Below are 26994 nucleotides of genomic sequence, written 5' to 3'. Positions count from 1 at the left end.
CTATAGTGCCATGAAAACAAATGCATTTTCCTGGCACTATAGGGTCATTAGCCCCCTCCCCCCCCCCCCCCCACTGGGCTGAAAACCCCTTCAGCCACTTACCTTTCTCCAGTGCCGGGCTCCCTCTGTGCTGGGGAACTCTCCACGTCCTGCCGACATCAGATCTGAATGCGCATGCGTGGCAAGAGTCACCCGAGCATTCAAACAGCCCATATGAAAGTATTACTCAATGCATGGCCCATATGAAAGTACTACTCTCATATGGACGTCCAGCGTCTTCTCACTGTGATTTTCACAGTGAGAATCGCGGAAGCGCCTCTAGCTGCTATCAGTGAGACAGCCACTAGAGGCTGAAACTGCTATGTTTTCAGCTGTAGGGTTAAAGCTAGAGGGATCTGGCACCCAGACCACTTCATTGAGCTGAAGTGGTCTGGGTGCCTATAGTGGTCCTTTAACCCCTTAAGGACCAAGCTTCTGGAATAAAAGGGAATCATGACATGTCACACATGTCATGTGTCCTTAAGGGGTTAAATTAGTATATAATATTACTGGTACTGCAGCCATTATTACTCTCTGCAGCTGGACTGCATACTTCCGAGGGGGTGACACTGCACTGAAAAATGCAGGAGAGAAATAGAGTCAAAGAGGGAAGAACAGGTGGATAAAATTACCTCCAAAATTAATGAATTTATGAGGTGGTTGTTGCATCGATTTTGTTAGTCACAAGCACCAGAGAAGGGTTTTGGCTTTTGTAGAAACCTTAGAATTTCCTGAGATCTAAGTTATCAGAGATACTCACTCATCTGTTACCAAGAAACAGCCTCAAATTCTCACATTCACTTAGTGGGAAATACCAGTAGCAGCAACACCTAGCTTTTTGGATAGTGACTTAGACACTGGGAGGTGATAATGTGAGCTGCAGATAACAGCAATCAGTGAACATTTTAACACTAAAATGAACTAAGACGCACTAGAGGAAACCACATGACAGCATATCAATAAGTGCAAAGAGAAGAACACACATTTTAACTTTTTAATGATGCGTCCGTCAATTTCATTATCCAGAATAAAAAACTGGGTCAATAAGAACATCTATTAGGACAAGCCTAACGCGGTGATAATAAATAATGCATTTTAGTGAATGACTTACAGGCAGTGAATAATTGTCCGTCCTTCCCCTTCATCACACTCCTCCTGCCATTTCTCAACTTGCAGAATCAATTTCAGGAAAGATCTTTTGGAACTTGGCACTTCCCGGTGTGATGCCCACCCCAAGTACTGAAACTGTTGTACCATCAGGTACCCTTCCTGAGGCTGGAGAGAAACATATTCAACAAGTTTATATGTGAGACAAAGCTATCAAACAGGAATTTTATTTAAAGAATTATTTATATTTTTAACCCCTTAAGGACACATGACGTGTGTGACATGTCATGATTCCCTTTTATTCCAGAAGTTTGGTCCTTAAGGGGTTAAACCGGTATGGTTTTAATAGGAGAAAAAAATAAAAATGTCAAACTGTGACTTTAAAGAAAGAAAATGATCAGACATGTAAAGATTATATTTATTATTTTAAATGCCATTCAAAGGACAGGGATTTTACATACAGGGTACAGACTGCTATAACTGCCAAGTGTTCCTGTCCTAAGTGGTAAAACCATTATGTCCAAAGTTACTTATTCTCATCTGTCAGACTTATTCTCATCTGTCATCTGTCAGACCGCTTTGTTTTCCTGACACTATAGTGATCCTTTAAGAATGGGTTTTATTTTTTTTCCTGAAATGCTTTTTTTACAGAAAAAATACAAAATCAATAAGACAGTCTGATAGATCAATCAAAAGATGGATAGACACTTATGATATGCATATACTACAGTGTGGAATAGGCAGACAGAGAAGCATGTATGATTCAGAACAACTAAAATTCTATTCTGATGGACAAGACTTTGTCTATGAGCGATTTATAGATACTATTGGAGAAATGTAATGTGCCATGCCACTTGACAAAGTATGGAAAGTAGAACTATTCTTAAATGGCTGATGAGGCATTTCCCAACTGTAAAGAGAAATGCTTGGTCTATTGTTGAAATAAAATAGGAACAGTATTCATTGTTTTAGGTTTTAGTATTTTGTACTTTCTTTGCTTTTTGCGATACTCACTCTGGTCAAGTTGCATATCCTAAAAATTCTGTTAATGACATCACAGTCCATTGAACATGACATGCATTCCACCTGGATGGGGCCATATCTTAACATCCCTTCCTCGGGCCAATACTGGGGACAACCCTGAGGAAAACAAAAATAGGTGAAATGAGACAAGCATTGAGACATGTGTTTAGTAATTACCGTAATATGTAATAGATAAAAGGCAAAACCGTTACCTGTGTCAGATCAACTTCATTAAGCATTACTAAGGATGTGCATCCATAGTCGTATACTAATCTCCAGAAGTCTTTCACAGTGTTTGGTAAGGGATGCTGAGTTACAATGAAGGCAGCTGGCTGTCTATAGCTCTGCATAAAAAGGTTAAAACATTGTTAGTATACACACTCAAACACAGATGTGCAAAGATTTCCTAAAACTGGTACTGTCTTGATTAAAGTTCACTTTAAAAAGGTAATAAGCAATGCAAAAAAATTGAGATACTCAGACAACACTTTAGGGAAAATGGTTTTCTATATATGGCATTCTGCTTAAATCGATTACAAATGCAATGCTTCTTTAAATATTTGTTAATGATTTCCTTGTAAATTGAAGAAAATATTTAAAACTAGTTAGAATTAGGGTCCCTGGAAATGCAGCTATCTTTCCAAAACTATTTATCATCAGTAAAATCCAAGCTATTGAAATAGCCATATTTTTTGTATTCTGGGTGCTCATTTTAGTTCACTTGTTCAATCAATAAAATATCTTTCAAACACAAATTAATCAACCTGACTTTTTTTTTTGTTTTTTTTTAGTCTTGCAACAAGCATAAGAAAATACAGGACCTCTGAGCAAATTGATATGGAAAACAAATCCTAGGGTGCATTTTTAGTAATTTCTGAATTTTAAAAGTGAGCAATTATATTTACTTACCCTTTCGCACAAAAAAAGTTAAGGACAGGCATACATATCAAGGAACAGTTTAATTCCAGCTTTAGAAAACAATAGTAAAGAATGCTGTAACAATAACTAAACATTACCCATATATTCCAAAGTAAAGTAAACGTAATGTGCTTACTAAAGGCTGCATTGCAGTTTAATTCACCCATCAATTATTTATTATGAGGAGACCACAATCTCAATTCTACCAAGCACTGAAAGGCATGCAATTTCTGAATTTCATGACATGTAAACACAATTGCATGCTGTGATGCTATTTGCCAATTAGAAGCCTTGCCAAGAGCTGCGGCTTGAAAAGAACTTTACGGTTCTTCTATTTTATTTCAGTTTTTAACTTTTGTCTAACTACACTGCACTTCAGCGAGTGCTTGGTCTGTGGTGCAAAAAAACAAACATTAGCAGCACAGCTTGACTCATCAGGCTTCATTTTTTTTTTTGGTTTAAGTGATATGAGGCAACTGATGCAAGCAGATGTGATGTTGAAATCTCAGAGCAACAAACAGAAGTTATCGAGTAGGCCGCATTAAAGTTAAGAGACATCTGGGAGGCATGAAACTCAGTGTGTCCTTCGTGCCTCACTTATACCCATAGTGAGTGTCTGGATAACCTTGAGTGCTTCTAGGCTCTCCATTAACACCTAGAGTGAAAATAAATGAGCCGTGTGAAGCCATCATTCCAGCAAGATGTGAACCCAGAAAATGACAAACAACATGCCGATATTTCATGGGAATGCAATTTTAGTGAACGACAACAGGGCTTTAATTACTGCCCATTAATTTTCCTATATGTTTGGGAATATTTGGAGGCACAAGCCAATCAATCATGTTGTATAAGGCTTGACTCATGTTCTCGAAGCACATCACACAGTGAAAAGGGCCTCTTACATCCATGAGTGCTGCATTGATGTAATTGCTGCTCTCCCCATCTATGGTAATTAAGAAAGGCAGACATCTGTCTGGAGGCAGCAGGTCCATGAAGCGGTTCTTCTCGTGGTTCCTTGGCAGGCAGGCTATGCTGCAGTCTTCTGCTTGTAGTCGTGGGGTCACGGAATTCAGGGTCTGGAGAAGAAAAAAAATATAATTCGTTATAGGCACGGCCTTGATGATCATTATGACAGAAGCACCTGCTTAGTTTTTTTTTTTTTTTTAATAAGCACAGCTGTAACAATCTCAAACCTTTGTGAAAAGCTTCGATTTTGTGCTTCTAAAACATCTCAAATCATGATTCATATTTATTTTGCAAATTAAAAGTTTTCATTGCGTCTTTTTCTGACTATATCTATATATTATATGATGTTTGTTATTGCAACGGGCCTGAGATTAATGTTAGTTACACGTTCTGTATAACATCTGCTGACATTTTAACTAAGCCCTGTCTCAAGTTGAATTAAAGGTGACAGCTACAATTAAAGTGTCATCCACAAGTGCAGATCCCACTAAATTCAGGTGCTGTGCTATGATTAAGGAATCCTAGTATAACTCCCTACTAAAATCATTAAATATAAAATATATAAACGGCAATGCACGTATAGGAAATTAGTGCCATCAAGGGCTCTGAAACCACTCAGCCTTTGGTTTTCCCCTCTACATTTCAGACCTTTTACGACATCCTCCCTCCTGCTTCTGATGTTTACTATTATTGCACCTGACATTTAAAATGCTTGCAAAAAAAGCAGACAATAAGATTTTTTTTTTAAAACACTAAAAATAGCAGTGAATGTTTGTAGACAGAACAATTTGATTGTGTATATTAAGTGTTTTTATAAAAAAAAAAAAAAAAAAAAAAAAAAAAAAATTAATTAGCTTGTATTTATAAGAAAAACCGTAGTAAACTGTGAAGGGGAAAGATGTGAGGTTTGGATTGACATTTATGTGTCGCATTTCAATAAGTACATTTTTTTTTTCCTGTTCTATTGTATATAGCACAGGCTCAGATTTTTTTTTTCCATTTTAAATGGTGCTTTCTGCAGCAGTTTTAGCTTTTGCAACAAGATTTACAGTTTGCACATTTAGCAAAGATACATAATGATGTTCCCAGGACCAGCAACATCATAATAATGGCAACAGAGAGGCATATGCTTAAAATACTAAACTTTTTCGTCAGCCTGTAAAAACAATGTTTTACTTAATTTCTTCATTTAACTAGGTCTACATAGGAGACTTTTATCCATTAAGCTTTTATTTATTTTTAACAATATCATGCTCACAGAGCTATCACTAGGAGTATTCTCAATTTACAAATAATAAAGTTACATAATGTCCATGCATTACTACAGAAGGGGATCAGAGAGGTCTACACATGCAAATGAAGCTACACATGTGTAGGGAAGAACAGTCAGTCATATTTACACTGTTGCTTTGCATGCACTCTGTTTAACAGGAGCTTGTGTTGAAAGATTAAAATTAAAGGGACACTAGCCACCAGAACAACAACAGCTTATTGAATTTGTTCTGGTGAGTAGAATCATTACCTTCAGGCTTTTTGCTGTAAACACTGTCTTTGCAGAGAAAATGCAGTGTTTACATTACAGCCTAGTGATAACGTCACTGGGCACTCCTCAGATGGCCGTTAGAGATCCTTCCTGGGTCATGGCTGCCTAAAATGCATCCATACATTCAGTATCTCCTCCCTCTGCATGCAGACACTGAACTTTCCTCATAGAGCTTCATTGATTCAATTCATCTCTATGAGGAGATGCTGATTGGCCAGTGCTGTGTTTGAATCATGCTGGCTCTGCCCCTGATCTGCCTCTTTGTCAGTCTCAGCCAATCCTATGGGGAAGCACTGTGATTGGATCAGGCTACCACTTTTGTTGATGTCAGCAGACTGTTTGTTTTTCAGAGTCTAACAGCATGCGGAGTTACAGCTTCTGGCTTGAATACAGTAAGATTTTTACTATAGTTATGGAGGCACGAGGGGGGCAGGGTGGCTAGATGGTGGTTTTAACCCTATAGGGTTCAGGAATACATGTTTGTGTTCCTGACTCTATAGTGATCCTTTAAATTAACGTAAACTGATATTTGGTATCAGACTTCCCAAAAATCAGATGACAATATCAACGGGGAAATCAGAAAATATTTTCACCATAAAATCAACATACAGCAATAAAATTCAATATTCTTCCTGCAATAAACAGAGCTGATTGCTGAATATATATTAACTAGGTCTACTTTCTCAATGAAAAAAGTTATTAAAGAGAAAGTATCAATATAAAAAAAATAAAAATAAACAATTATAAACTGTATTGCTGAATAAAATGTTCTGCTCAACATTTACAATTTTTGAACAAGGACCAAGAACAATTTACTGTAGCAAGAAAACTTAACATATATTACTTACAATGTTTATAGTTATTGAGTTATAGTAAAACATTGGTACGAGCAAATACATTCAATTGAAGCTGCATTGAATGAGATAAACGTAGAATACCTACTGACAATACCTGGAATTCATCTTTCAGATGGGAGGAGTTGGTCTGTGAATCTATTCTAATCATATCAAAGTATGCAGCTTTGAATTCACACACTGGGATGGCTGTTTCACCACAAAGGCAGGCCTCTAGGATGGCATCATGGATAAAAATATATTGTTCCTACAGAGGAAACAACAAACAAAAAAAGAAGAATATATTTCAAAGGTTGTACTTTCTGGTCTTGATTAACAGAAGCAGAGCAGTCGGTTAAAGCTCTACATATATGGACTGGAATCTGTGTGCAACTGTACCATTCTAATACCAAGAAAGCTGTAACTGGCCGAACAGGTCTGACCATTACATATATGTGTGTATTCAGATACGAGCTGTATGGTAAAGATTAACACACACACACAGTATTATCTTTTATAAGCTGCATTTACATTATCTTTTACTGGTTTGTTTTTGGCACTATTGCTTTGTATCCATTTGCTTTCTGGGCAGCATTCATCTAGGAGTCATTTTCAGGAAGAAAACAATTGACTGCCACCCAGCTGAAAAGCTTCAATTTCAATATGTGTATATCACCAAACACTTTCCAGTCTATACCACTTTCTTTATATAGTTGGAAGTAAATAGTCAGATGTTTTACTACTCAAGATGCATAGGATGATTAGCAAAATTAATTATTTTTTTACCTCTGTCTGCACCATGTTGATGCGTCGGGAACGTAAGGCTTTCACACAGTTATAGATGTCAACCACACCTTCCCGCTCAGCCATATCCAGCATGATGTCGATAACAATGTAGCAACCAGTCCGTCCAGCACCGGCACTGTAAAAGGTACAGGGGCATGTCACAAATAAGTTAAACAACACACGTAAAGAAAAACAAGTGCAAATCCCAAATATTTATTTTCACCGCACATCTATTAGCGGTGAAGTTCTATTTTTTCTTGGCTGGCTGCATTTCTGTTTCAGTCACCTGATATTTTATATCAGTCTGTACAACTGCAGAAAGGAAGATGTAATGTAATCCCATCAGCCATTATGTTCCGCTTTTAAGTTCCTCTCTTTACTTTACAATTGGCCACTGAATTCATATAACTATATCTTGTGAGCAAGCTCTTCTCTTGGAGCTTATGAAGAACCTTTTAAATATTATATTTGTATTTCTACATCTTTCTATCTGAGATTAAACTGAGATTATTCTATCGTGATGTAAAAACTGCCTGTGACAATATCTAAAATGAAGGTATCCTACTGTAGCTTTGTTAGTGTAACACAATCAACTGATGAGTGCTTATTACACTAACATTCTCACAAAGCAGTATCCTTACATTCCAAGGTCAGTATTCAGATGTGAACTATCAGGATGCAAAGCACCGTGACCTCTCTATATCCAATTCTAGTTAGTGTACTTTTCAGGGCCCAGCACTATTCTTCGGTGATCAAAAGACAAAAAAAAAAAAAAATACTTGCTAGGAAAAAAATCTGCAATTTTTAACAGCATGTCAAATCCATGAGATTGCAGGAGAGAATTATTTATTAAGCCATTGCTAGATCGTCAACACTGATCCTGTGCAACCATCAACATATCAACAAAAATACATCAATGGCTATGTGATGTCTCTGAATCCTGCAGAATAGGTTGCCCCATATAATTAAACTACACTAATCATTTCAGCAGTCATAAATCTTTGATGCGTGTGGGTGACACAGCTACAATCAGTGTCTACAGAGACTGGATTTGAATTTTGCACAATGATTAGCGGCAACACACAATGAAGTTTCCAAAAACAAAGGTACTCTATGTACTATATTCATTCTACATTTAAAGCAGACAGAACTCAACACATTTTTGTTCATTACCCAGCTGTTAGATTAAAATGTATTATACAAATTATATATATATATATATATATATATATATTTATTTTAACTGCTTTGAAACTCATTAGGATAACTTGAGCATATCTGATACACACCATATTTAACTTCAGAACACCCTCCCCCCAGGCTCCCCTCTGTATTATTATTTCTCATTAGCAGGGAAGGCACAGCCACAAGACACTCTTTGACGGACTCTCTAAACTGCCTCTGCATTCAATCATGTGGGATCAATACTGGGAAGCATTTCAGCACAGTTATTTGTTTTCACTTCACCACTGTCTAAAAAAACATCAAGAGTAGAACCACATTGGACAGATAGCCTGATTTATTAGTGGTAAATTATCCATCTGAAAAAAAGGTAGCAGGTCTGCTTTCTTCTATTTAAACATCCAATTATATGGCTTGAACATACCCCTGCCTTTGGGTAAGAACATAAGACAAGTAACAATTTAATTCTTGTAATGGATAAGAAAAAAAGAGAATAAATACAAAACATCTCATCAAGAGCAAAACGGTTGACATTATTTATGGGCAATGTCTAAGATACCAAGAAAATGTAAGCCTTCAGAACTGTGCCTCTTGCATCTGGCCTTTGTTTGTTTTTAGTTTTTGTCTGTCCCTGTGCCCAGGGGTCTGAGCACTAGCAGGACCGCCAGGTCTAAATCACTGCATCCACTTAGCCTGTGGATGACGGAGATTATACATCCATATGCTTCCTAGCTGGTTCCCATAAAAAGTGACTAAAAGGACTGTATAAAGAAGTTCAGTCCGTACACCCATAATAACTTTATCCTAGCCAGCAAGGCACAGCTCTTCATGTTTACAGCTCTAGATACACAGACAATTCCTTGCATATTGTAGAAAATGTAGAGGAGATGAAACACAATGCCTCAAAAATTGCCTACGGCTGCACAATTATAACTGTATAATGCTATATTATATTGTCTACTGCCCATATGTTTCCTGAGGTATCGAGTATTGCAATTATTGTGAACTATGCTATACAGTAACTCATTTTATGTAAGTCTGGATGATTTTAATGCAAAACAGTAGTTAAAAATTTACACATACATATTCATCTCTTGTCCAGAATAGTGAAACCTTTTTACAATAGTAATATACAAACCTGCAGTGAACCACAATGGGGCCAGCACTTGGAGGGTTGGACAGCTTCACTCGCCGAATGAAGGAGAGGAGACCCGTGGCATGGTAAGGAACTCCGTGGTCTGGCCAGCCAGTAAAATGAAACTGTTTAACTTCCCGGATCTCATTATATCCTCTCTGAAAGTTACCAAATAATTTTTTTAAGAAATGAGACACAAACTAAAAAAAAAAACTCTCTCAGATTAATACAATCTCTCTCTCTAATAAACACATGTAGTGTGTGTGTGTGCGCGCAAGCATATATGTGTGTGTATATATATATATATATATAGATATATATATCTATATATATATATATATATATATATATATATACACACACATACATATTATATATAAAAAACACTCGTCCCTGAATCAGGCCTAATGCTCAAAAATAACTATTATTCCACTTCTTACACATATTTAGGTTGTGGCTCACATTCGGACATGCACAAAAAAAATAAAATGCTTTCTAAACAAATGTATGTATTTTCCAAGTGCTTCCGGTTCATACAGTTCCACAAGCATATCTTGTGCAAGCTCACTGTATAACAATTTGTTTGATCTATTTTTATAAAAAACTAAAATATGTCTTTTGTTCTTCCCTTATAAACATATTTAATATGTAAAAATAAAAGAAAAGGGATATGGATTTTAATATATGTTCATACTAAAATTTAAAAAACTAAGTTATGGAACATTCTTTGGGGGGGGGTTCCCTCTCAGTGGATATGTATTGATATATTTCTCTCTTGCATTATTTTAGGCTGTGCTGATCTATTTGTTCGCTTTCTAGAGTTATGTTGTGTCTGTGAATAGGATGGCGGCCAATGATTGCTTTATTCAAGGGTATTTTATAGTTCTATAAAAGCAATCAATTACCCCAAACAAGACTATGGACCAGGAAAGAGAATCTAACCGCACAATGTTTTGCTCTGCTGAACTGCAAACAATAAATGTCTAAGAAAAAAAAAGCCAATAAACACAATAAAATGGGGGGAAATGTCAAACAATATTATACAAGACATTGCATGATGCACAATCACACAATGGTTTGCTGGTCATTTTTCTCAAACACAGCAATTTTTGTAAGTGTCAATGCAGAACTATAACTGGAGACTACTAATAAAAACTGCACATAATACAAAATCTTCGTCTACAATGAATTTCCTCTATATATCAAGAGACTTGCTTTTTTCTATTACTTTACCATGTATTAAGAAAGCAATACTCAGACTATTGGCATGCAAATACATACATAATGACATAATAGACAAATTCAAAAAGATGAAGGCAGATCATCAGCGACTGATGGGAAAAATGGCAGATCCAGACGCAACAACCTCTGTGTGAGGGGGGTGGCCTGAAACAGTCCAAGGAGCTGATATCCCACTATATTTGGCTGATTTATTTAAGGCCATACTGCCTTTCCTCACCACCGAATACCTGCGGCTGGATAGAGCACAAAAGATGCCAAAACCAAAAAACCTAGCCTAGGATGTTCCTAGCGACATTCTGGTGCGTCTGCACTACTTCAGCACGAGGGAGATGGTTTTGTCCACCCAAAGAAAGGTCAAAACAATGCCGGCTACATACTCTCATGTCTCACTGTGTCCGGACAACAACTATGGCCAGGAGAAGAGACTTCATAAATGTTACCAAATGTCTACGAAACAACAATGTTGCCTACAGGTGCACTTGCTAATTAGGAGAGCGAGGCAGACCCTTGAGGTGGTTTATTACCCAAGTCAAGAACACTGGTTGTTATATATATATATATATATATATATATATATATATATATATATATATATATATATATAAAACAAAAAACAAATATATCAGGACATGAGACACAATCCCCAAGAAAGGATGATCTCAGCGCCAAACTGGCAAACCGGTTATCTCATGGCCTATATGATAAGGGTGAGGGCCAAATACCCACAATCCAGAGACTACACTTTCTATTTCTATAGTGCATTCCAAGTATTCGAGGATAGACATGTGTCTGACAGACGCAACCACACTCCAGTCTCTGTTAAAGGTTTCCATAGACCCAATAACATGGTCGTACCATGGCCCGGTATGCTCCATATTTGACACTTATCAGGCACGAGGCAAAGGCATGTGGCACCTTAATTAAGCGCTATTAGACAACAAGGTGCGGGCAACAGAGATTAGGAACACAATTAGGAACTGTTAAGGGAAAATTCCAATAATGACACCCTCATAGCTGGCTCATAAGGCGATACGAAAATTTGGAGAAGAACGGAGTTGACTCCTCCATTCCTTGGCGGAGACAGAGACCCAGCATAAACAAACTCCCAATGGCCGCTTACGTAAACAACTCTTCAAACTTAAAAGGCAAATGGAAAACCTGTAACTACAGGTAACGGAACATAGCATAATAAAATTGAAATACTACACACAGGGGAATCAAGCCGTAAAACTATTGGCATTCCAACTTAAACAGAGGTTAGCCCATACGAAAATTCACCATTTATTAAATTCGGAAGGGGCAAAGCTGATAGACCCAAATCAAATTGTTAATGAATTAGTCACTTATTACGAATAACTGTACAATTCCTGGTAGATTTAGTTCTATCACACGTTACACAAGATAAGGCAAAGGAATTGGATAAATCCTTTACAGAAGAGGAGGTATGGAAGGCCATAAAATGAACACCAAAACACAAGGCGCCAGGCACGCATGGGTTTTCCAATTATTATAACTTTATTATAACTAAATTTGCAGAGGAGCTGATCCCATATCTCACAATCTCAGAATTCTAGATTTAGGTGATGTGCATCCGGAAATGTTGAAAGCTAACATGATTACGCTCCCTAAACCGGGGGGACAAAAAAAGTTGGTTGTGAAAGTTATTGCACTCAGATTAAAACCATTACTGCCAAAACATATAGGGATAGAACAGGCAGGCTTCATGCCACGGATACAGGTGGGAGACAATACCCGGAGATTTATAGATATCTTGGAAATAATGAGTAGGAAAAACACTATTGGTGGCACTTGACGCAAAAAAGGCAATTGATCGCCTACATTGGCAGTACATGGCTGAGATGCTAGATATATTCCATCTTCCTCGCAGATTCAAACAAAGCGTCCTCTCCTTTACACCAACCCAACAGCCAGAGTCATGAACTCAGGGTTTTTGTCACAGAGGTACTGCCTCGCCAATGGTACGAGGCACAGCTGTCCCTTATCACCTTTATCATGACCCTTGAACCCTTGGCATACAAAATTAACAAACATGACCAAATAACAGGATTTTGCTCGTCTATGGGCCCCAAACAAATTGGCCTTATTTGCGGACGATGTCTTGCTAATACTCACAAATCCGCAAAACGCAATAATACAGCTGAGGGACCCATGGGGAAAGCATTGGATTGGTTAAAATCGGCAAGAGGGCAGAGCCAAACACCGTTTTGGCCAATCAACACCTCCTCATGAAGATGCATTGAATCAATGCATCTCTGAGGAAAATTCAGCGTCCCCATGCAGAGCGTGGAGACGCTGAACGGCAGTGCTGCCTACTGTGCAACACTGAGCCAGGAAGCATCTCCAGTGGCCATCTGAGGAATGGTCGCTTGGAGGTTTCCCTAGGGGCAATGTAAACACTGCCTTTTCTGTGAAAAGGCAGTGTTTGCATGAAAATGCCTGAAGGGAGCTATTATACTCACCAGAACAACTACATTAAGCCATTAAGCTGTAGTTGTTCTGGTGACTAGTGTGTCCCTTTAATAAAAATTCAAATATGAAGAAGAAAAAAAAAAGTAAAACCAGTACCAGATTACCTTCCATGGATTTTGCCAAACAGAAATGCATAGTGAACACCCACAAAGCACAGTATGCAGTCAGGGAAATGTAGTCCAGGTTTATATGTGTACATGCCACAAACTGCCTAGAGGTAGTGCATTGTCAAGTGTAACCTCAGACCAACATAAAATGGAAACAGCAGTAGAACGCTAGAAGCTATGACTACCTAGCATTCACACTAACACACCCCTATGTGGTGAAAGATTAAATATAGGTTTCCTTGGATAGTTATTGCAACTTGGAAATTAACCTGTAGATGGTGATCCCACTTCATGCAGTTTGCATAAACAAGCGGAACTAATTAAGAGCAATGTAGATCACAATAATTTATATAAAATCAGCACTTATTATTTAAGATGACAAAGATGATGATGATTTTGTCAATAGCAAAACATAGTAAGCATTGGAATATGTCTTCACATTACCATCATCCCTTCCCCTCTTCCAACATGAAATTAGTAATCAAATTAACAACTCCAAAGAGAACATGACCAGAACTCTAATCTTGATTTCATATTGTTCCCAGGATATCTAACTTAATGTATTCATTTCTTACAATAGTGCTTATTTTATTATTGAATGAGTCCTAATATTGCAACCACTCAGGATTCCTAAAGAAAATGTATTTCAAATTATTTAAGATATATATTAAACTAGAACTTGCAGGAACCATAGGTGTTATAGCTATGGTCGGAAATCCAGCACAATTTACTTTTGCATAATTAAATGTATAAAAACTATTTCAAAGTAGTATCTTTCAGAACTTAAAGGGATACTATAGGCAGCAAAACAACTTTAGCTTAATGAAGCAGGTTTGGTGTATAGATCATGCCCCTGTAGTCTCACTGTTCAATCTCTTTCATGTGACTTGCACAGCCTTCTTAAACACTACCTGTAAAGGAACATATATATTCTAAGTTTCTTTATTGTAGAGTGTGTTTAAAGTATAATTTATTATGCCCTGCTGTGTTAATAGACTTCTAGAGCCTGCAGGAGCCTCTAGTATGTGATTAAAGGAACACTATAGGGTCAGGAACATAAAAATGTATTCTTGACCCTTAAGGGTTAAATGATCAAGTCCCCCTGGCCACACTAAATATAGTGAACTCTTAAATAATTTTCAGTCTGCCAGTGCTGGCTCTGCCCCTGATCCGCTTCCTTGGCTGACATCACCTGAGGAATGCATTGAGATCGTCAAGGAGGCGACCTGAGGGCGAAGGAAAATGCCGCCCTGGCCAATAAGCATCTCTTCATAGAGATACATTGTATCAATGCATGTCTATGAGAAATGCTCAGTGCCTCCATGCAGAGAATGGAGACACTGAATGTCAGTGCTGCACACTGTGTACCACTGCCCTAGGAAGCACCTGTAGTAGTCATCTGAGGAGTGGCCACTGGAGGTGTCCTTAGGATGTTATACAAATCTCTGAAAATAAAGTGTTTGCAGCAAAAAGCCTGCAGAGACTGACTATATTCACCAGTACAATTACATTAAGCTTTAGTTGTTCTGGTGACTATAGTGTCCCTTTAAAGTTCAATTCACAGAGCAGGAGATGAACCGTTCTAAAGCAAGTTAACCTCTGATTGAAAATTAAATCATTTTTTTTAATCCAGGCAGCCTTGTCACAGCCAGGGTAGGTGGGGCTAGGACTACATAAACAGAAACAAAAGTGATTTAACTCCTAAATGGCAGATAATTGATCAGTGAGACTGCAAGGGTATGATTTATACACCAAAACTGCTTTATTAAGTTGTTTTGATGCCTATATTGTATCCCGTAAAATAGATTACATACAATACATACAGAAACAACATAGAATAAAGACATTTTATTTGTAGACCATGACCATCAGATCATCCCTGTCGCTCTTATCCTATGACTGCTGTTAAGGTTGGAATGAATTGATATTGATAATGCAGAAGTGTAAATACCGATCCTATGCCAGGGATGATGCCCATAGACTATTGGCAGAATAAACAATACACAGAGCTTATGTTGCCACTTTAAGCAGACCAAATAGAGCGTTTCCAAAACCCTTACCCTTTCCAAGGTGAATGTCCGGATGACATACTCTGCTAGCGGTTCCATTTCAACACATGTAACTTTAAAATCACCATAGACCTCTGTGTCATCAGGCCAGTACTTGTAGCATTTAACCTGCATTTAAAAAAAAAATAAAAAAAAATAATAATAATTTTAAGAAAAAGAAAAAATCAAATGTATGATAATGAAATATGAACACTTAACCTACGTCACACCTAGTAAAATGGTGCATGTTGCTTAACGTTTAGATCCCTCTATGTGGAATCCATAATATTGATATTGATATATATTTTCCACCAATTACCAAGACTTATTTATGTTACAGCTGTGTAGAAAAAGAACCCGCAAGAAATACTGCCTTTCCAGACACAGATGGTGAAAATAATCACAGTCATAGAAAACTGTTAAATTACTAAATGCATATTGAAATACATGTGTGTCTGCAGGTGAAAACGAGGGGTTGGTAGAACATCTAAATCCTGCAAAGCTTCCAATTACAGCTGGATTTATGGACATATACAAGGTAGGCTACCTTTAAATTCCTAGTCCAATTTGTTTACACAAATGTCTTAAGTATTTCAGCATTGTCCACTAAATTATGTTGTTTTTTTAATTAAAGCCTTTCCTATATTTTTTTTTTTGGTTGTTTAAAAATAATTAACAAAGGCATGTGTGGTCTTTTTATGTATTTTGTTTTTAAAAGCCGTTCTAGGGATCCATAAAAAAAATCATAAATGTACATAAAAAATAACATACTTAATTTTAAGTGACACTCCAGTCTCCATGTGAGCATTGAGCTTGCTGCATGCGCTCCTTAAGTTACTTATAAAAGTGCTGATTTCAAGAAAACCCTTCATCCAATTGAATGTGGAAATTGGGGGACATACTAATCAAAATATAAACAGGAACCCCCCCCCCACCCCAACAAAAAGTGTGTGTACCAAGCTGAAATTAAGTTCACATTTGTGTATGTGTCCCTCATTTATTCAATGAAAACAATTACTAGAAAATACTTGCCAATGCTTTTAATGAATTACTGAAAAAGTTCCCCTTTATATTTTCACTGAAAGAGTTTAGGGGTTATTGATTGGCTAACACACATTTGTAAGTATATGAATGATTCTGTCTGTCTGCACTGTGTGAAATGACAAATTAACTGCATTAACATAAAAAAGCAGAGCTAGAAATACATTTAAAAATTTTTGTTCAACTACTTCGGCCTAAATTTGAAAATCCACCGTTTATAGAGAAAAAATCCAGTAAATCTTAACATGGATGCAGAGATAACATTGAAGCAGAGATTCACTTACCCGGCCAACTTCAACTAAGTTTGTAACCATAACAATGCAAGCAGACTGCTCTTGCCAAATCATCCTCCAAAAATCATATACTGTCTCATGAACTGGGCCTATAAGAAAAATGATGAATAAGTGGATTAAACATGTGGAAAGAAATCTATAATGTGAAACTGACAGACACGATCGCAGCACATGTGACATACTTGAATCCCCACACTCCATAAACCATTATGTCAGAGCAGGATTTTACCCTCAAGAAAGGGTACAGAATATTTGCTATATTATATTGCCCATGATGCATAGCTGTGCAAAGAAGTGCAAAGCTTTTCAAATATAAATCACTACTATATCACTCAGCAAAACAGAGGCTTTGCATAAACAAAGAAAAACAAACACCCCACCCCACAAATAGAAACAACCCAAAAACAAAAACTCAGACACTGCATCCAAGTACACCGTTTAACCCCTTAAGGACACATGACATGTGTGACATACCATGATTCCCTTTTATTCCAGAAGTTTGGTCCTTAACCCCTAAAGAACCAAACTTCTGGAATAAAATGGAATCATGACATGTCACACATGTCATGTGTCCTTAAGGGGTTAAGGGGTTAAATAAAACTTAGAGGAAGTTTACCAGGACTGCAGTTATCTCTGGAAATTTGTGAAGTTGTGTGAATATTACAATCTCCACCTGTTCCTTCTTGACAGGCAATAACTGCCAAATAAGCAGTGATATAGTGACCAATGAAAAAAATAAAATTAAATGATATACTTAAAATGCAAAAGGGTTTTTTTGGGGGGAGGGAAGGGAGTGGTTAAGTTAAAAGGGACACCAAGCACGAAAACAACGAGCCTGACTTGCATGTCTCACAGCTGAATCGCCACTTATGAAGAAAGAAAGAAAGTTTAAGGTTTACAGCTCTCCTGCTCTGTCAATTATACTTTGAATCCCACACAGGTGTCTACTGTAGGCTCTAGCCGGCAATTAATAGAAAGAGATAAGACATTTTAAAATAAACAAACTGTGCTATAAGGGAAGCTATAAAATAAAAGAATAAAATAAAAACATGATATTCTGTTAAAAGTGTGTGTAGGAGGAGGTGGGGCTAGGGCTGCATAATCAGAAACAAAAGTGATTTAACTCCTAAATGGCAGAGAATTGAGCAGTGAAACTGCAGAGGCATGATCTATATACCAAAACGGCTTCATTAAATTTAAGTTGTTGTAATACATAATGAGTATGTCTAAATCCCTCAAAACGTGCAGGGCTTTTGTATATTCATTAATAATATGTCTCTGTGTCTGGCATATCCATGGACAAAACACCAGAGAGTTTGAAAAAGCTATTTGTTCACTATATGTTTACATGCAATTTTGGATGAAAAACATATGGAAAGCAATGTATTGCTAACTCGTTATTTAAATAGTTAAATGTGCACCAATCAGACTAGTAATATAAGTTATTATAGTTACATAGCTGAAAAGAGACTTGCGTCCATCAATTTCAGCCTTCCTAATAGTGAAACCATCTTGATGGAAACAGTGCTGGATATGTGAGAACATTGAATTTGTGTTGAAGGAACTCTATAGGGTCAGGGACACAAACATGTATTGCTGACCCTATTGTGTTAAAACCACCATCTAGCCCCTCCTCCCCCCTCCCTAAATATAGTAAAATCTTACTTGTATTCAAGTCAGCAGCTGCTGCTTCTGCCCCTTATCTGCCTGCTTGGCTGACATCAGAGGTGAATCTCTGATCCAATCACAATGCTTCCCCATAGGATTGGCTGAGACTGTCAAGGAGGCAGATCAGGGGCAGAGCCAGCACAATTCAAACACAGCCCTGGCCAATCAGCATCTCTTCAAAGAGGAAAGCTCAGTGTCTCCATGCAGAGGGTGGAGACAGTTTGCAGCACTGCCCCAGGAAGCACCTCTAGCAGTTATCTGAGGAGTGGCCAGTAGAGTTATCAGTAGGCTTGTGACAAAAAGAGACATTAACGTGTCACATGGCACAAGATGCAGAGCCTCCCCCCCCCCCCCCATGCCGATATCTGCCTGGCAGTTGCGGTTTGAAATTAAAGGTTGTTGCCGTTTGTACCAAGAAAGTAGGTGGTTGTCTTTTTTCTTGCTGTAACTATCCAAGATCTGCTTTAATGTGAATGCTGGTGGATAAAGTGACTCAAAGACTGCCAGGCCATAACACTTAGTATAGTGTTCAGCTGTGCAAGTTAGTGGAAGTACCCACAGACGATATTAGTCTCTATCGTCACAAGGCTGTAATGTAAACACTTCATTTTCTCTGAAAAGACTGGTTACTGCAAAAAGCCTAAAGGGAATGATTCTACTCACCAGAATACGATACATTGTCCTGGTGACTACAGTGCCCTTTTAAGTGCTGCATATACATGTTAACACGTGTTACTAACATAGAAGCATTGACCAGGCAAAATCAAAATGACAGAATATCGTACCTTGTGTTGCAATATAGTGACTTGGTCTTTGGTACCCCTGAAACAACAGGCAAACAAAGATTTATTTCTTGTAATTTCACAGTGAATCCTCTTTAAACAGAATTGATCCTAAACAATATATACTCAATAGCTGTTGTAGTAATAGACTGCAGGATACAGCAGTCAATTAAGTTGCCAGCAGGGCTGGTAGATTAAAACATATAAGACCACAGTGCTATAGTAGTTGTGGTGTTAAAGCCAAATATTAACATTAGCTGTAGCTTTACTGTTCTCAAACAGAAAAAACATTAGAAGTATTTAGGTTTTGAAGTCCAACGGTCAAATTATGCTTAATACCATATGTATGAGTATATTAATATTACAAATGATATAGGCCAGGCATAGGCAACCTTCGGCACTCCAGATGTTTTGGACTACACCTCCCATGATGCTTTGACAGTAGGAGCATTATGGGGGATGTAGTCCACAACATCTGGAGCGCTGAAGGTTGCCTATCCCTGACAGGCTATGATGCAAGGCCTGCACGCAGCAGCTTATAACAGCTGCAATTTATAAAACGTTCAGCAGCTCTAAGTGCACTGCCCGATGTCACAAGAAGCAGCTTACTTTTCTACCTGCATGGTCAAGTATTTGTATAGGATGTGTCAACTGGACACATTATCTATTTTCAGATCCATTTAAAAAACTGAATAGAATGGCTAATAAGTTGACAGAGGCTTATATGATAAACAGCTGCCATGTGCTAAACAACACATCCCATAAAGCCTTTTTGAAAAGACATTTATGGGATATGCTCTTTTGAAAACAACTTGAGGATCAGGTTTAGTAAAGTCACTTTGTGGTTTGGTAAGATCTAAACATTCACGTTGTTCCTGTAAATGCATTTTATTTGCATATTATATATGATTTAGTTTTTTGAATATTATTTTAAACAAAAAAAAATGGGGATGCACACTTCCAACAGAGGAGCTCCTTTAAGGGTTGATATAGATGAAGTGTGTGAATGTTGATTGGAACTCATTTAACATGTATTTTTAGAATTACTCGAGATATTTAATTTAGACTGAAATGTATGTGTGAAAATGTTTCACACAGACCAACATTGACTGCAGCTAAATAAACGACATCTTATCCTCGCTGTGTGAACAGTGACACTACTTAGAAATGAAATCGTGGGAAACACCGCTTCTGACAATAGCTCATTAGAGTCATTTTATGAAGAAATCACAAGAAATCCTATTCCTCTTCCAAGAAGTAGCTATACTTACGAGGAAGAAGAGACAACAAGGAGCATGAGATGGATAATTGCGGACTAGAAGTGTACAATTCCATTTGGTGGAGACGTTCGCATAAAAACATGAATGAATAAAGGATAACAGTGTGCAAACTCCACGATGACTTGGAAGTGTGTGAGTGAGTGAGTGTGTGTGTGTGTGTGTGTGTGGGGTAGGGGAGGGACATGAGGGCCCTGGCTTGTAAAGTATTGAAACATGCAAGCTGTGCCCTATGTAAGCTCTCTTCTCGTTTTAGAATCTGCTTGCAGTTCTTTAAATGGAAATGAGAAAATCTCAGCTTTGCACTGTAGAAACCAATTACATTTAGATGAATAAAGTATAATAAAAACAAGCTGCATGCAGGGAGACAAAGGAGCTGTGGGAATCACTACGCGTGCGGTGCAAAAGTCAAACACAGTCAGGATAAGTCAGGCACATTGCTGCAATCCTATTTTTTATGGGAGGGCTACTCTGCATAATAAAGCATCCACCGGTTGACAGCAATAAATTAGAAAAATGGACAGATGTTATTTAGAGTTATTGAGAATCCCAAAATAGAATTATATATCAATTTTGGTAATATGTCACCACTGCATATATTTGACATGGCCTTTTGCTTGGCAATTAATTCACCTTTAAGGGTGATAACATGCTCTGATTATTGCTACGTGAATAGCAGAATTGGCTTAATTAAGATTTATCAAAGTGTCCTTTACATGCCATTCTGGTTAAAAAGCAGCAGCCACATTCTAATGTATCAACCCTCAGGCCAAAGACTTTACTGCGGTGATAACTGTTATACACATGTCAAATGAAACCCTAAAGAAAACATCCTCTCAGAGAAACATTCGTATTTGGAGAGAATTAATTAACTAATTCAGAGATACTCAAGAGAGCACCAAAAAAGTCATTTGCACTAAATGTTTTTTTTTTTTTTTTTTTAACATTTATCGAGGTCCATTGAAACCATAAAATTAAATTAGCACACACTCCATTTTGAATAGGCAGAACATTTACTAAATTTTTACGTCAGGGTGTTTTATTTATCTTATTGACTGGTTGACAACTAAAGAAAACTAAATGCACAGACAGAACCAGACTTGTACCACAGGACCTAAACAGACAAAAAGTCAAGCAGTTACTAATTTCTACACAAGAGATAATATAGCATATCATATATATCTAGGTGTGCTTGCAGCTCTGCTCGCTAACTCCCTGTAGTGTAGCCAATTCAGTTACCCTGGAAGACACTTCAGACTAGACATCGGATGTTCAAGTTAAATCTGAACTTACACTGTTGCAGTATTTCTGGTATTCTATTTCATTTAGCAATTTCCGATGAGCAACTTATTGGGCAAATGGTTAATAGGAGTAGAATGTTTAAACTACTAATTCAGTGCAGGATTACGTTCAAAACATGATTAAAAGGAACACAATCTTGACAAACTTTGGAATATGAATATAAAGGCAATGTACATTTGTTGTACTAGAGTAGGAACGTACATCTGAACTGCCAAAATAGCCTCTACGGTATTAACATCCTAGTAGACAAAGATGCATATTCCCAAATTACCTCAATCTAATCTAGGCTTTGTGGAGCACCTCAACACTATTATGCCGGTGGAAATCAATGCTACAAGACAAAGAAACATCAGACAGTTCACACCACACACATCTCTGAGACAATAAGCTCTAATTCCAGGTAACAAAGAACTTGCTACAGCATGAAAGGTGTCTAGCATTCGATCAGTGTTGTCCATTTTGTGTCATCTCAAAGGAATTAAAATATGTTGTTTTCTTTTACCATTTTTGTCATGGTTACTTCAGTTTGCAGTACTCCTACCTAGTTTACTTAAAGCATACCTTACTAATGCGGGCTTAATACTATTTATATTTTTGTCACAGGGAACATTAGTAGACAAACTACACTCTTCAGCTTGTTCTGTTGTAATATTGCCCATTTCCTTAACCAAGAATTTCAGATGTTCTTAAACGAAACGATCAAAGACACATGCTTTAAACCACCGTAACAGCCATCCCTATCATATCCATAGGGTAACACTTATTTTAGCTGAGTTTCTGCTAATCAGATCCTCTATGAAAATAACTTTAATTAGAACTGGGCAACCTGTTTTCTTATCCTTTGCTCCTCCTGTTATCACTCTGGATGAAAACAGTCAATTCCTGGTGAGGTTATAGATCTCACTTTACCTGTACCCTCTTAAAGAAGATTAATTGTGGATTTATTATACTGTATCATACAATCTTAACTGTCCCTTTCTTAGGGAGAGAGAAGAAAAGAGCTACTACAAGCTAATGAGTTGTTTTGAGCCTTCTTACTTTTGTTAATTGTAGTCAGAATAACAATCCGTTACATGACTGACTGCTTTGGTTTGTTACAGATTGTCTCCTTTTCATGTATAAAGCCTGTTAATCCATCATTGCCATGTTAAATTTCTATACAGCAACCAACACAATGTATCGTGGATGCTATGGAGTACACAAGAACATCATGCAATGGTAGATGTCATTGTGCTGCAATTTATTTTTGCTTTTTTCTACCCCTGTAGACCCCCCCCTGCTCAAAGAGCTCAATGCTGATTTCATTATTATGTAAAGTGTATGTTAGGCTCCTGGGAACCAGTAAGACTAATGGATGGATCTGTGGAGTATGTATTGTTATCAACACTGGGAGATAACGTACAGAAAACCAGTTATGATTGTAGGTTCAGAATGCCATATCAAGATGTAGCAGAACTGCATTGCTCAATCAATGACAGGCCATTTCCTTAAAATTAATGACAGAAGAGTGCATCTTACCTTCTTTTAAAACCTCAGGTCTTTCTATTTTAGGGCCTGTAAAATCAGTGGTACAGCTCTAAACTATAACAGGCATGCTGGCTCACAATACAGCGGTGTCAGTAAGCTCTTTTGTACAAGTCATATATATTTTTCAAGACTTTATGGAGCCCATCTAATTTCTGGTTTTCTGCTAAGTACTGTATTGGAGATGCATACCGTGGGAATCCTATTTATGAACATGTTCAGCAGCTGGTAAATTGTACTTTTATTGCCTTAGAATCCCAAGAGAAGAGTATTACTTTTTGGCAGTGCCATTCTAGGATTGTATGAATTCTTGGCAGCACCAGACCTGAATTATTTCATTTATGGGTTTGGACTACAAGAATACTCTTTTTATACAGTTCTTTCTCACTCATGAAGAAATGTTAGCTAGTGCAAGGCAGATTAGCCAGTCCAAGCATATTATCCCATTTCTACAGATAGGCACTGCTAATAAATAATTATAATCGATTTAGTACCTATTAAACACTGCACCACCAGACAGCTACTTATCGAATATGCTGCCTTTCCAATCAGGTGAAAAGTAAGTATTCATTCCCTAAATTAGGTTGGGTCAGTAATTTGAGCATTTCACTGTAGGACATTGTAGCTCAAGATATCTAAAATCAACTGAGTCACAAAGCTAAATATAAGACGTACATCTACCTTTCAGTTTTCCCCAAAGCTATTCTTTCCCTTGTTGTTTTGACCATTACTGTAAAGTAGTAACTTTGTAAATAGCTACAGAATACATTGGCGCTATATGAAAGGCAATAATAACATATCCTGTTTCAATGAATAACTTATTGTATAACTTTCATAAGATGCTCTATTAACATTTTTCCAATAGACATTGAGATATATCACACCAATGGCACTGACTTGCATTTTCCTTGACAATGATTTAAGTTACAACATCTTTAATTAAAGATCGATATGTAGTATGAACACCAACAAATGAAATTCTTATGTAACATATGTAGCACAAACTTTTAGAGTATCAGGAGACATGTGCAAAAAAATATTTAGGAATAGAATAGTACCCTTATCTACACTTATACGAATAGGGGAATGCAGAGACCAATAATAACGAAAGAATCCCGCTCATTTATATAGTAAAAGGATTTTTTAAGTCCCAGGTGTTAATGTGACAAATCATATGGGGTTTGAAAATCATTATTTACACTTCTTGTGGTGTTATTACATTTCATCTAATCGTGTAAAATTGCTACTACAGAGACAAATGTCTTTTGTTAAACTGAAGGATATATTGGACACAAAACTCAATATGCAAGGAATAGTCCAGATCATGTGTGATAGCAAGAAATTATAGGTATGAAGCAGCCATACAGCCCGAACTATCCAAATAAAAATGAGCATGGTGGTAAAGAAAGAGGACAATAAGCATTTTGGGGACCTTACAAAACAAATTCGACTATGTTGGCAGTATAAATTATTTTTGCTATGTAGTATTGAACTACAGAAATGCACAACAGTATGAAGAAAAATATATAAAATAATAAAAACACAAAGTGTACACAGTTAATCAGGTGATGCATGCATAAATGCCAGGTAATAAGCATTAGTAATAAATTAGAAAGTAATCAAGAACGTCTCTATTAAAGGTTTATTGCAGGGTTCTGTTATTTACATATAGTGGTACTTACATCCCTGTACAGCCAAATCTACAGCCCAAACCAAAGTCAGGTGTGAAAGAAAGCACAACAATGTCAGTGAGTAACTAAGACTTTGAACAAAGAAAGTGTACAAATTTCTCTTCTTTAAAACACTTGCAATAAAAATTTTTAAGCATGACATGCAAAATAAAAAAATAAAAAAGTTTTCACATACAAAAAGCCGAGAGTTTCTAATGCATGCAGGGGTAAGGAAGAGGGAGGGTAACTACTTACATCAATATAGTTTGCGTTTATATAATCAGAAGAGGGATCATCTTCTACTGGTTGGAGAATAACTCGAGAGTGGTCATCTGAAGACGCAAAAGGAAAATCTTTATACAATGCCCTTATCTCTTAAAATGTAGCAACTTTTAAACCAGTGGTGACTCATCCATCAATTGTAAAATATGTGCCAGTTCTAACAATCGAGAATACAATTGTAGCTCCTGTCCAAAGAGTTAAGAACCATTGTTGTGACAATAATTCTACTTGACCGGTATTTTTATATTCATAATTTGTTTGCTTGCCATATTTTCACATTGTACATCGTATAAGTATTTCCTTTCATTAAAGGAACACTATAGGGTCAGGAAGACAAACATTTATTCTTGACCCTATAGTGTTAAAACCACCATCGCCCCAAACACAACCATGGCCAATCTGCATCTCCTCATAGAGATGCATTGAATCAATGCAACTCTGTGAGGAAAGTTCAGTGTATGTATGCAGAGGGTGGAGACACTGAATGGAAGTACTGCTCACTGTGCAGCACTGCCACAGGAAGCACCTCTAGTAGCCATCTGAGGAGTGGCCAGTGGAGGTATCCCTAGGCTGTAATGTAAATACTGTATTCTCTGAAAAAGACAGTGTTTACCGAAGAAAGCCTGAAGGGAATGACTATAGTCACCAGATCAACTACAGCGTATTGTATTTGTTCTGGTGAGTATTGTGTCCCTTTAATTTTGCATAGAAAAATTTGTGCTAAGAATATAATTTGAGGAATTATTAAACCTTTTATTATAAGACACCCTTTTTTTAAGATGTAAAATCTTTTGTCTTCTGTGGAGGCCATTTCAGCATTGAAAACCCGATTTTAGACTGGAAACTATTCATTTCACACAGCGTGATGAAATCCAGGGTGAGCTCTTCACACCAGGCTGAGTTTTGTGGTATTTCTCTGTAACACAGCACATAGGCTTCCGTGGAAATCACCATGGTAAATATATTCTGCACATTATTCAGGCTCCCTTCAGAATACACTATTTCATGCATCAACTTGAATTACACCATTGAGTCACTGTATATCAGCCGCAGGCAGATCAACAGCTACATATACACACTACAAGGCATCCTTATAAAAAAAACCTGCATAATGTATATTTATTTAAATTCTTTATAAATAACTATGCACTGTCCACATACAAATAAAGTTCCTTTCAGATTAAATGACTGCCACATTACTAAACAATACAATACTTACCGTGTATATACTCGAGTATAAGACATTTTTTGTGCTGAAAAAAAACCCACTCGTCTTATACTCGAGTGAGTGTCTGTATTACGGCAATTTACATTGCCATAATACAGACAGGACCGCCGGGCTTATTATAAGCCCGGTGGTCCTGTTGGGGGCTGGCAGCGAGCTGTAACTTACCTTCACAGCAGCTCTCTGCCAGCCCCCCTCCTACAGCCCCCATCCACTGGACCACCAGGGAATGAGAGCCTCCCTCCCTGGTCATGTATCAAGCAGGGAGGGGGGACGAAAAAAATAAAGATAAAAATTTAAATAAAATTAAAAAAATAATAATATAAAAAAAAATAATGAAAGAAAACATATATTAATAATAACAAAAAAATTATATTAAAATAATTTTTAAAAAATAATAAAAATGCCCACCCCCCACCAAGGCTCTGCATCACACACACACACACACACACAGCACTCATACACATTATATACACACACTGTAAATAAATATTCAATTAATATAATTTTT

At 37.1% G+C, this 26994-nt stretch overlaps 1 protein-coding gene across 11 annotated transcripts in view; it reads right to left on the bottom strand.

Annotated features, from left to right (window-relative positions):
• Positions 1–26994, bottom strand: part of PTPRK (protein tyrosine phosphatase receptor type K) — a 405796-nt gene that overhangs the window by 7930 nt on the left and 370872 nt on the right. For 3 of the 11 annotated variants that reach the window (XM_063443155.1, XM_063443159.1, XM_063443161.1), the window contains 12 exons: positions 25232–25308; positions 24989–25006; positions 19207–19243; positions 16745–16842; positions 15432–15548; positions 9536–9690; positions 7216–7351; positions 6539–6697; positions 3990–4163; positions 2382–2513; positions 2161–2286; positions 1151–1314 (listed from right to left, as the gene is read on the bottom strand). In XM_063443155.1, the coding sequence (XP_063299225.1) occupies positions 1151–1314; positions 2161–2286; positions 2382–2513; positions 3990–4163; positions 6539–6697; positions 7216–7351; positions 9536–9690; positions 15432–15548; positions 16745–16842; positions 19207–19243; positions 24989–25006; positions 25232–25308 (1393 nt within the window). The remainder of the gene's footprint in view (positions 1–1150; positions 1315–2160; positions 2287–2381; positions 2514–3989; positions 4164–6538; positions 6698–7215; positions 7352–9535; positions 9691–15431; positions 15549–16744; positions 16843–19206; positions 19244–24988; positions 25007–25231; positions 25309–26994) is intronic. The other 8 variants (XM_063443156.1, XM_063443164.1, XM_063443162.1 and 5 more) reach the window with 3 other exon arrangements.

The sequence above is a fragment of the Pelobates fuscus genome, chromosome 2 (assembly GCF_036172605.1).
Source record: "Pelobates fuscus isolate aPelFus1 chromosome 2, aPelFus1.pri, whole genome shotgun sequence".
Lineage (NCBI taxonomy): Eukaryota > Metazoa > Chordata > Amphibia > Anura > Pelobatidae > Pelobates > Pelobates fuscus.
Note: the sequence above shows the minus strand (reverse complement) of the source record. Positions and strands in the feature narration are given on the sequence as shown.